General features: G+C 41.6%; 1 protein-coding gene across 1 annotated transcript; it reads left to right on the top strand.

The window, feature by feature from the left end:
* Positions 1–9,145: 9,145 nt before the first annotated feature.
* Positions 9,146–10,703, top strand: LOC135707170 (serine protease Hayan-like). Its single transcript, XM_065228920.1, has 2 exons — positions 9,146–9,521; positions 9,599–10,703. The coding sequence occupies exons 1-2, from the start codon at positions 9,437–9,439 to the stop codon at positions 10,600–10,602; spliced, it is 1,089 nt and encodes a 362-aa protein (XP_065084992.1). The 5' UTR covers positions 9,146–9,436; the 3' UTR covers positions 10,603–10,703.
* The last annotated feature ends 1,806 nt before the right edge of the window (positions 10,704–12,509 follow it).

Below are 12,509 nucleotides of genomic sequence, written 5' to 3' on the forward strand. Positions count from 1 at the left end.
TTGGATTTTTTTTTCCCAAAATTAATCCTGCGTAAGTGGAACGACAAATTAATCTTCTGCACTTTTGGAATATAATTCGAATAAAATATAAGTTTCCTTTTTTAATTAATACTTACTTCGAGGCTCATCGATCAAAACTGGAAAACACGTCAACTTACTTTGCTTGACATCATCAGTTTCATCATTGTTTTCAATATAACATTCAGGTTGCTATGTGTATAATATATTAATCAACGCGAGTTGCTCAGAGTTACTTAAAATTAACTCCGATTTTACTCGTGATCGAAAGCTGTCTTGCCCCCAGGTACGCTTGCTCTAAGTCGCTGCTCTCCCATCACATTTCACTGCTTATTTTCTTCTTTCAATGTTTGTACGTCTTTACCTTATACTCTTGATCGGAAATTTCACTCTCTTTATTCTTTATTTATTATTCTTTTCATTTTTCTTTATCCTTTGAAAACTCCTCAACACCTTATTCGTCCATGTCCTAGAATTTTTGGATGTCTCGTTCTAACGATTCTTTCCAAGTTGTACTAGTTAGGTCGACCCTCTTTCTGCTTTTTAAAATTTTAATTATAGGCTAACTTCAAAGGGTGGTTTTTATCCTTACGCCCTACATGTCCATAGTAAATAATACGACAAAATGCTGTATTTATTGACGATATAACAATTACAATGCTTCGGGCACAGACAAACAGACATAACACATTGAATATTTCTCACTGTAAAACATCGTCGCTGTGATAGCCTTGGTCAGAACACGCGATACACGAAGCACAGCGCAACAACTCGACCGACACGAGAAGACTGAGCAGATCACTCTCGCTGTAAGGTTAACGATTCGTAGTATTCGAGGTGAGGCTCAAGGGGCGTGTAATAGTGTTAGTAAGAACATGCAGTCGAGAACCATACAGTATAGTTCACTACCAATATGTATTAAATAGAGCCGACTACCACATCCCCTCTTTTTACCAATTTGAGATCAATTTATTTATTTTAGATTGTTAAATTATATTTACTATGGAAAATCGTAATCATACTTATCTTGAAGGACTGAATCTGCTGGATGGCTTGAAGGTACGTAGTGATCGTCTTACGGTGATCGCTTCTGGACTACACGAATGACTTGAAGAGCTTGATGGTTCTGCTTTTTCAGAAGACCGTTGACCGCTTGAAACATCATCCGATTCAACATTCTGTTCGTCGATCTCAGAATCAGTTGATTTACGCCATTTCTTTAGATGTGCAACGTTTCTTTCGAACTTCTTGCCAGAATCATTTGATTGTATGGTCACGTTCGGTCCATTTCTATCTAATACCGTAAATTTCTCATTTAGGAAATTGGAAGATAGCTTGTTTGATGGAAGCAGATTCTTCATAAGAACAATATCACCGGCGGTGATATTGCTTAGTTTCGCCCGCCGTTTAGCATCTTCTCTCTCCTTTTGCAGCATCTTCTTTGAAAAATCCTGGTCTCTGAAATCCGAGCTTGGTGGTACTGTCTCAAGGTCTTCAATCTGAGGTAGCTTAGAACGTAGTTTTCTTCCCTGCAACAATTCACTTGGTGCTTTTCCGGTTATGGTGTGGGGAGTATTGTTGTATAAATCCAAGAAATGGTCGAGTTCTGCCTTCCAATCATCATGAATGGCATGAGCAATCTTCATCCGCTTGAGGAGGGACCGGTTTTGTCTTTCAACTTCGCCGTTTGCTTGGGGCCAATACGGTGAAGTGTGGTTAAGATGTATACCGTTGGTCGTACAGTACTCCTTAAACTCTGTTGATACAAACTGTTTTGCATTGTCAAGTGTTATTGTTCTTGGTGGACCCCATGTTCGGAATATTCGTTTGAGGCGCTTAATTGTTTCTTGGGCAGTGATGCGAATCATTATTTCGATTTCTATGTAACGGCTGTAGTAATCAATTACCACTAGAAGATATTCTCCCGATGGCATTGGACCCAAAAAGTCTATAGCAATATCGATCCATGGTTTTTCAGGAAGTTTTCGGCGCATCATGGGTTCAGGAGGATCAAAAGATTGTACTAATTGGCATCCTTGACACTTTTCACAGGTTTTAACTGCATCCTGGTCAATCCCTGGCCACCAACATCGTTCACGAAGTCTTCTTTTCATCATTGATTGGCCAGGATGTCCCTCATGAGCCAGTTCACACATCCTTGAACGTAACGCGATCGGAACTACCAGTTTGGTGCCACGCATAATCAACTTGTTGATATATGAAAACTCCAAACGAAATACCTAATATTGTTTGAGGTCATCCTTATTCCAATTATCGGTTTCAATACATTCGATAAGCCTTTGCAGCTCCTGGTCTGACTCTGTAGCTGTGACCACCTCGGCAATATATATTGCTACTGATTCTTGTACAGTTCTAATAACCTCCTCTGTTTCAGAATCAAAATGTCCGTTTTCCATAACCGAAAGCATTGACAAGGATTGCACCATCACACACCTAATAAACACATCCGTTTCTTCTGTCCATTGCGGATCTTCTACATGTGCAGCAAGTCGGGATAAGCAATCAGCTAAATTAGCAGAACCTTTCCGATAAACCACTTTGAATCTGAACGATTGAATTCGCAACAACCATCTTTCGATTCGCGCAGTTGGCCTTGATGTTACTGAAAACAAAGTTTCAAGAGGCCGATGATCAGTTTCAAGTTCGAATGTGATTCCCAGTAAATAGTTCTTGAATCTTTCGACAGCCCATACAATGCCAAGGGCTTCTTTTTCGATTGGTGGATAGGTTTGTTCTACCTTTGACAGGCTTTTAGAGGCATAGCTGATAACTCTAGGGTGAGAGCCCTAAAATTGAATCAAAACAGCTCCCAATCCTAGTCCTGAAGCGTCAGTAACCACCAAGGTTCGATCGTTTGGATCATAGAATCCCAAACTATCTGCTGACCCAATAAGTGTCTTAACCTTGTCAAAAGATGATTGATGTTGTTCACCCCACTCAAACGAAGATTCCTGTTTCAGTAACTGTCTCATAGGATAGTTAACGGTCGTTAAATTTGGAATGAACCTTTAAACGTATTACCGTTATTATTATTACTATTTATAGATATTAAAATCAAATAGTTATTTACTTACCTTGAAACATATGTCACTAGACCAAGAAAACTTCTAAGCTCTTCTTTTGTGCGAGGAGCTCTGCAAGATAAAATCGATTTCACCTTTTCTTCACTCGGCGATACCCCATTGGCTGATAACTTATGTCCAAGATATACGATTTCACGTTGTTTGAATCTGCATTTATGATCGTTAAGCAAAATCCCGTATTGGTTCAAAACTTGTAACGTCTGTTTGACCGCCAAGTCGTGTTCTGCCGCAGTCTCGCCAAATATCATAATATCGTCTATAAACACGACTGTATTTTTGCACCCCACTAGAATGCTCTCCATTAGATTCTGAAAAAGTTCAGGCGCGCAATTCACTCCAAACAGCAGTCGTTTGTATCGAAAAAGTCCCCAATTGGTGATGAAGGTCGTAACGTCGCGACAATCCTCTGATAATTCCACTTGGTGGAATGCTTGTTTGATGTCGAGTGATGTGAAGAACTGAGCATTGCGGAATCGTGATATTAAATCGTCGAAAACAGGCAACGGGTGGTTCAGCCTTTGTATAGCTTGGTTTGCCCTCCTCATGCCAACGCATAGTCGTAACTCTCCATTCTCCTTCAGGATGGGAACCAATGGTGACACCCATGACGTTGGTTTCTTTACTTTTTCGATTATATCCATTTCCAGAAGTTCATTCACCTTCTGTTCAACCTTCTCAAGCAGCGGTATGGGACAGCGACGTAATGGTTGAATAATCGGAGCTACAGTTCTATCAATGGGAATGTTTAATTTTATACCCTTTATCTTAGGAAAAGCTTTCGAGGGATTATCAATGTTCCTGATAAGTGAAAAATGGGTGCTTGGTAGTCCAATTTTCAGCACACCCAATTTCTGCGTAGTCAATTTCCCCAACAACGGTTGTTGTCCTTTTTCAATTACATAAAAGGATGTATTTGTTCTCAACATGTGCCCGTTATCGTAAACCTTAAGTTCCGCATCAAAAGCGGTGATAAGTTTTAACGGTATACGTCCATACGCCAAGAATCGTTTGCCAGTGTCAACTCTTTCATTAGATATCTTTACATCCCGCAACTTCATCAATTCCCATGTTGTATCGTCAATAAGATTGTGTGTGGATCCAGAATCGATCAACATAAAGATTTGGACACCACCTACGCAACATTGAATAACTTCATCATTTCCACACCCAATATTGTAAACAGGTAAGTACTCTGGTTTCTTATCAACATTTTCACTGACATTGAATACGTTTCTGGAGCGTTTCTCTGGGCGGTAAGATTCTTTAGTTACCGTGAAATTTTGCTTACGTTTTCGATTACCCTGAGTATTTAATGAATGAATATACATGTTATATGGTTTGAAATTACATAAATTATTACGATTACTTACCATATCAAGTGGTTTAGACCGACATACCGTACGGAAGTGACCTACTATTCCGCATTGAAGGCAGGTTCTACCCGCCGCTGGGCATCGACCTCCAGGCAGATGAGGCTCGTATCCACACCGCAAACACTTCGATCTTCTTTCAACCGGATTCTGAATTCTGGAGTATAAACGGTTTACACTACTTTCTGATCGATTGTCTGATCCTCTGTTGTTCATTTTAGCAGACTGATATCGTACTGCCTGGAATGCGTTTACGATTTTCGTCGTGTCGTCTAATGTTAGAACCTCTTTTTCTAACAGCTTTTGACGAAGATCATTCTATGTAAATTGTATTATTTTATCGATAATAGCAATATGACGACTTTCTGTGGCTGTTTTCCCAAAGCAAATCTTTTCCGCCTTTTGTTGAACTCGTAATGCAAATTTTTCAATCGGCCCATCCAGCTCGGGGACCATGTTACCGTTTGGGTACTTTGCCCTATGAAAAAAGCTCGAGCAGAGCGATAGCAGTGCTATAAAGAGCGAGCACTCAACCGAACGAGACAGCAATCCACTAGTATACTGCTGTTCGGTGCGCTAATGGCTGAGAACCATGATAGTTTATAATCAGTAATGATTGATCTAATGTTTGCTTAGAATTAATGATATTATTAGTCATATTGTTGCTAAAACTAAACAGTGAATGAATAGTAGAGCACTAATGGCTCATTCATATACATAAAACAGATAGGAATTAGGGAACTGAATTACATGAACTCCAGTATGAACGGTCGAATTAAATACAGAAACATACCAACTGTTATACACCTACACTTAACATACAGAAAACAACACCCACCATACAGAAAACAACACCCACCACCCGGATCATGGAGGAGAAGGGAAATTTGGAATGGGACTAATGGATCAAGAAGGAAAGGGACATTTTGGGAAAAGGGAAATATATGGTCTGCTACCGGTCCGAAGAATAGCACTAGTTCTTTTCCACGCCAACCTTTGAGAGAACAAGTTCACCAAGTTTAAGAACAAAGTGTAAAAAAATAGTGAACAGTCAAATACGGGTGGAAAAAACAAAGCTGCCTAATCTATTGAAACCGTAGAATCAGGTAGGACTATATAAAACGGACTCCGGTAGCATAACCTTTATCAGACCCTTTCCCTATTTCCCACCTGCCCTCAGGACCCATTGAGTTTTACCTCAAAACCGGCTGTAAAGCCTGAGTCAGGCCACGGTCTGTTAAATCAGCCCGAGAACGCACTAGGCCAGGTAGTGCTCGATCGACCGGCTATACGTGCCAACGAGCCGACGTTCAACCTTGGTAGGAAACCTGGTACCGTGAGGAGTTCGCAGCTACAGAACCTCGTGCCATCCTGCACTGATACCACTGTTCGTGGCAATCGTGCCATTCATCGCACTCAACCAGCAGTCCCCTGCGTCCAGCGCAAGTGACGCCGACGCCGCCGACGTGCAGCAATATCAGCGATCATCCGATCGCACTCGTAGCCACCCCGTCCGATTCCCCGCAGCAGAGATCCACGTGCCGGCCGGCCCTTACACACACACACACACACCCCCAGAATTTGTAAGTAGGTTTTAATTAATAAAAGTTAAATAGTGAAAGATTAGGTGACCGTGTTTGCATTTGCTGATCAGTGTCCCCTATTTGTCCGGAGCCGACCTTGAGAGCTCCGTCTCTCAAGCTCGAGCTAGTCGCCGCAAAAGAGGCTGGTGGATAGCCCACCCCGTCTGGTCCCCGTGGCTTTAGACCAGGGACCTGGGGCATTGTAGTCTTAGAGAGAGAGAGCACACGCAGTGAGTAACAACCATTGACCAGAAAAGAAAACGCTCAAAACTATCGTGGTGCTTAGGTGAGAAGTGCTGCGTTAGCTTCTCTTTTGCGACTAGATAAGGATCGGTTTCATCATCTTCCACATCTTCTTCATTCACTCCGGGCAAGCCATAATATGCGCTTTGTAACTCCAACCCGCCCATGGCCAACAACTGCATCTTCTTACTAGCACCATCTTGTACGTGAGCAGCAGCCATAACATTCTCGAACCACCTAATCCACATGTTCCAAGCATTTCGGACTTCGGATGCCGGAAGGTGCTTGTACTTGAAGTGAGGAAGATTATATGACGCTGGGCTGAAAAACTGCACATTCTGGTGCACGACCTGATAGCCACCGTCGAAATCCTCCTGATTATTCATTGCTCTGGTGTCCCTAACTATACACATAAAAGAAAACGATTTGTAAGCACTTTACTCAATATTATTTCTTTATTTATTCATATTCAAACTATATAATAGACCAATCAACATCTACCAATCCATCAATATGTTTTGTCTCCTCAGAATTTTCAACACCTTTTCCCAAAGCACTTTATTTTACATGCAACGTTAAACACATTTATTTTTATTAATTATTATATCTGTTCTTCAAAACAATAACGCAACCTTAACCGGAATTTAATCGGTTACTCATAACCTTTTTTTTTTAAACTATAAACCTTATAAGCATTACCAACAACCGGAATTTAATCGGTTGCAAAGTACCACCAGCTGCGTGCAATTCCAACAGGACATTTAATCTATTGCACATTATAATCACACGCATTCACTTTCTTCCATTTCATTTCAACCGGAATTGAATCGGTTGCTTTACTTGGCACATAACTTCCTAGCGTTAAACAAACAAACCGGAATCCTATCGGTTGTATTTATCAACCAAAATTATATCTATATATATAGCTTTACAGCAGATCAGTTGTATACGATCTCGACAAAAAAAAAAATCCAACTGGATATTTTTTTATATGTATTTCTCTATTCTTTCAATACACAGATGATATGTTGTCTCCCTCATAAATATCGGCAGATCTTCACCATTACACACAATCCCTTCAGCAAAGCTACGCCATTTTTCACACTTGCTTCTAGCGTCACTTGTTTTCTCTTTCACATTTGCTTCAAGCGTCACTTCCTGTCTCAACTACCATTTTTCATTTATAGCATATTTTCACTGTTGCAACATTCCAACCGAGAACAATTAAACCTAAATTCTATCGTAACATGCACCTATGCATCATTGAACACATTCAGTAATCATACGGGCTATAGAAATACAGATTGATGCTTCAAGGTCAACAACTTTCTGTTTAAAAATGGCGTCGATCATCCAATTTTCTTAAAAGCGTTCACAAGACACTTCCCAGTATTCTTAGGCTTAGCCTTTTTTCTTTTTTTATATTCCTACGCGCTTACCGTTTTTCCGCAAACAAAACAATTTATAAAATATCGTTGATTTTTTTTTCACCTCGTCGCCACGGTTTGTGATAGCCTTGGTCAGAACACGCGATACACGAAGCACAGTGCAACAACTCGACCGACACGAGAAGACTGAGCAGATCACTCTCGCTGTAAGGTTAACGATTCGTAGTATTCGAGGTGAGGCTCAAGGGGCGTGTAATAGTGTTAGTAAGAACATGCAGTCGAGAACCATACAGTATAGTTCACTACCAATATGTATTAAATAGAGCCGACTACCACAGTCGCTAAAACATTACCGCCATCTGTTGAGTACACTGTGGTGGGCACTGCGCTGAACAGATGGCGGTAGTGTGTAAACGTCAAACGCAAGGGAATTGCCTATGCGCGCCACAGGTGGCGGTACTACCAACTACGATACTTTTATATTGTCCGTTAAATGCTTGTTCGATGAACTATTTGCGAGAGTTATGTCTGTTTGTCTGTGCTTCGGGTGTCCGTTTTACGCCCAGTTCCATACCTACATCATCCCTGCGAGAGACAATTCTTCTCTCACTTTTGTTTACGACTCTAATGCTGGGTTTAGACAGGGCAAGTCAAATGATCAAGTCAGTTGAATTCAACTGACTTGAACGCGAATTGAACGTGTAAACCATGCCATTGAACTGACTTGATCAACTCACTTGAATTGAAAAAAAGTTGAACCAGGCCAACTTTTCAAGCCAATTGAATTCAACTGAGTTGATCATTTGACTTGCCTAATCTAAACCCAGCTTAAGTCTCGCTCTGAGTTCTGTGCTTAAAGGCTTTCCGCTACATAGGGTAATTTTCAATAGCAAAGTATTTCCGCGTTGTCAACGTGAATTAAATGAAGCGACATTTAATTTTTTTTAGCATGGTTAAAATATATTAAAATTCTAATCGATTGATTTTAAAACGATCTTCCGATGCTGCTCTGATGGTCAGTTATGTGCTTCATCGAATTCATTTTCTCTATTAGAAATGGGTTAAAATGCGGTTCGTCTACTTTGTACATCGTGTAAAGCAATACTTGTGCCTTACCAGTGAAAACACCACTGCTGTAAAGTAACTTGAAAATGCATACGATTCTCCGGTAAGAAGAGACGGATTACTCCTTATGCTCTCGCATTTGATTTATCATGTCCCACAGCCGACTCGGGGTGGTTTCGCTTGCGGTGGCCGCAGCCGAGCGTCAGTGTTGTTTTGGAACGATCCTTTGGTTGTTTCTTATCTGAGCTCCGAGCGCAGCATCTTCGCGTGTGATGATTACTACATTGTATTGGAATATAATGGACGAACGCTTCGTTCAATGTTTTCGTTCAGAACCGGTCTCGCCGGTGTGGTGAGCGCGGTGAGCGTTGTCGTTGTCGTCGTCGTCGTCGTCGTAATATAGTCGTCATCTTCGTAAGGCTGCCCGCCGCGTGAGACTCATGATCAGAATATCGCACCAACATTCAGTCAGTGGACTCCATCGAGACGAGAACAAGTTTTGCTAAGCGAGTCAATTGTGTGTGACCTTTGCAGTTGTCGTCGTCTAGTGCCGTGGAATTTCGTAGAATACATTTGAAATCCATTGGAACCAGGAGATATATTTCCGGGATCCAGGACAGAGGAGATGATTCTTGGTTGATTCTGGAAGTTTGAAGTGCTTAACGATGTGTCGAGCTCTGATTTTTGCGGCGCAGATGGTGTGGTTCGGATTGGCGATTGCAATTCCAATGTACGATAATGATCGCTTCGGTGAGTGACATCATCCTGGACTCGGTTGGATCATTCACAATTAATGAGTGCTTTGTCTGGTAACGATCTGATTTCAGAGGGCGACAGCTGTACATTGGCGGATGGAGTAACCAGCGGAACGTGTCGCCGGGATGTGGACTGTGACTACCTGAAGAGCGCACCGAAAAAGGACTGGAAACGGTGTTCGTTTGATAAGAATGTCTCGATCGTTTGTTGTCACGATAAATCTCCGAGTGTCCTACAGGGATCTCCGAACCTGCTTCGAAGCGGCTTCATAAGTGAACGCATGTGTGATGGATTTCCATTGTTTCCGGAGGCTAATAATCATATTCTCCATGGAACTCTAGCAGATATAAATGATTTTCCCTACTTGGGCGCGTTGGCGTTCCAAGATGAAAACGAGGTGACATTTCGTTGTGGAGCCAATCTCATATCGCGTGAATATGTGCTAACAGCAGCTCATTGCTTGACTGTGGAGAAGCCGACGTTCGTTCGACTCGGAGCTGTGAGAATTTTTGACAACAATGACACTACGGATAAGCCCGTTGATGTTGGAATCGAGAAAGTTATCATGCATCCAAACTATAGAAAACGCCCCCTATCGAATGATATTGCTCTACTCAAGCTAAATCGTACCGTAGACGAAGAATTTCTTACACCCGCATGTTTGTACACGAATTCAACTGACCCAGCGCCAAATGTGCGCCTATCAATTGCTGGCTGGGGTACTAACGAGTCGATTGACTCTCAAATGTCGCCAGACCTAATGAAGGCCCATGTGACCACATTTGAACGAGATGAATGCAACTTTACACTGCTGCAGGACAAAACTCCCCGAAACAAGATACAGCAACTGAATGGTGACCAGCTGTGTGCCCTCGGTAGGAACTCTACAGGCGACAACACGGGCGACACGTGCGTTGGAGATTCTGGTGGACCGCTGGAGCTGGCCATTGATCGGCGAAGATACATCGTGGGCCTAACGTCCACTGGGAAGATTTGCGGTACGAAGTTCCCCGGTATTTACACTCGGGTATCACATTTCATCGATTGGATTGAGTCGGTCGTGTGGCCAGCTTAAAAGTGGATGGATTAGACTGAGCTTCAAGTTTGGGGTTTGATATTGAAGCAAAAAAGTAAAATGTGTAGAACCGTAATGTGAATAAATATATATATCGAAATACTCAGGTATCTGCTTTCGGTTTCTTCTCAAGAAAAGGGTCTTTTATATTCAGTCAATGAGCGATTATAATACTTGCCTTATCCTACCGTTAAGGTTAGGGCCTGAGTGTCCCTTACTGTACAATTCGTGGTTCTTGCGCCTCCTCCGCGGTCCGCCATCCATCTACACTCCATGGCATGCTATGTTTAAAGGCGACATTAAAAAAAAAGTGAATTTCAAGCTGAACATTGCATTAGGTCCCCTAGTGGCACGCTTGTCACAAATCAATTGTAGAAACTTATATAAGACTTATTTCAGTCATAAACAAGTTGCTGTAACTTATTTTGATGAAAGTGTGCTACTCGGGTCCTAAGTAACATTGATCGATTCTCTTCGTCGGCTTTATCTTTCATTAATAACTTGAGCACATAACCGTTCCTTGTTGTGTTTGTCGTATTAGATGCTAGATGGAAGCTTCTTTCATCAATATGTGTGCTAAAAATACCTGGGAATGTCTTAAGATAGCCGGATGGATACAAAGAGAAAGTCGACGAAGAGAATCTGTCAATGTTCAGCTTACTTAGCGAAAAATATTTGTTTAATTTTTCTAAAAATATTAGAACAATATATCTAAATCTAGAGACAACAGTTTTCTTCTCTGACTCGGAGGAAAATTTACGTGTTAGAACATTGTGATCATGACGAAAAGTTAAACGCTGAACAGACTGGAGAGTTATAACATGTTATAACAGTTGTCAAATAATTGCAACACAGAAACCACCATCAAGATAGCGCTATAACATGTTATAACTCTGTAGTCTGAACGTACTATTAGACTGCGAAAATCGACATTTTTTCGACAGCTTCTAATCATGAGCAATTTCAGAGTAGCTTTTGAGTAGAGATGGTCCAGTCCAGTATAAGAAAGGAGCGGATTGAAAATGAACTGCCTTGGCAACCTATGTCTAGATAATTTCTAGCAACACTGCCAATGCAATCAAGATAGGCGCTGCTCGATTGGCTCTGGCTTTGACAGTTTGTTTGGCTCCAAACTTGCCAGTCCGCTCCTCTCTTATACTTGACCCTCTCTACTTTTGAGGCACCTCGAGTTACTTACATTGCTCAGTGAGCAACATCACTATCATTTGCGCAACTTCCAACTCCCTCTCCGTATGGTGTAGGTGGCCAGGTTGTTGGGTCATGCTTCGGGAAAAATCCTTCCATGATAACTTTCAGCTTCTCTGAGCAAATTTCTGCGAGCATCGTTGGACCTCTGATCGACTCGGTATGCGTCGCCCCAGGGGTTGGCATCAACAACTCGACACAGCTCCCAAAAACAGTTTGACTTGCTCTGCTTTATCTCTCGTTTAAGTGCGTCTGCTTCTGTTCTTTCTCTCAGAACACGTTTTCTGGCTCTGACAAGCGCGGAGAGTGCTAAATGCCTATTTCCACCAGTAAACTGGACGCCGTCTGCATCGTCGTGTCACATGCTCTCACGAACGTTTCTGTCAGCTCGTCTGCGTTCAGATCCACCCCTGTCCACATGGAGTGCTTCAACGAAAAGATACACTACCCGTCATAAGTGACGACTCGCGTGGAGAAGTATTGCAACACTCATTTGAATATTGCATCACCTGAAAAAGTTTAGCATCACCCAAGAAAAGTTTATATTTTCACTAAAATTTGAACAAATTCACTGTTAAATTATTGTGGTAAACATTCAGAAAGCTCTTAATTAAACTAGGAAAGTTTTGCAGAAAGTGGTGGCTCACGGTAGAGAAGTTTAGTGATATCTATTTTTATCTGAATCATTTCGAGCTAGAAAT

This window comes from Ochlerotatus camptorhynchus, unplaced genomic scaffold (genome assembly GCF_037179485.1).
Source record: "Ochlerotatus camptorhynchus isolate MF236.1 unplaced genomic scaffold, CSIRO-AGI_Acam_v1.1 ptg000304l, whole genome shotgun sequence".
Classification (NCBI taxonomy): Eukaryota; Metazoa; Arthropoda; class Insecta; order Diptera; family Culicidae; genus Ochlerotatus; species Ochlerotatus camptorhynchus.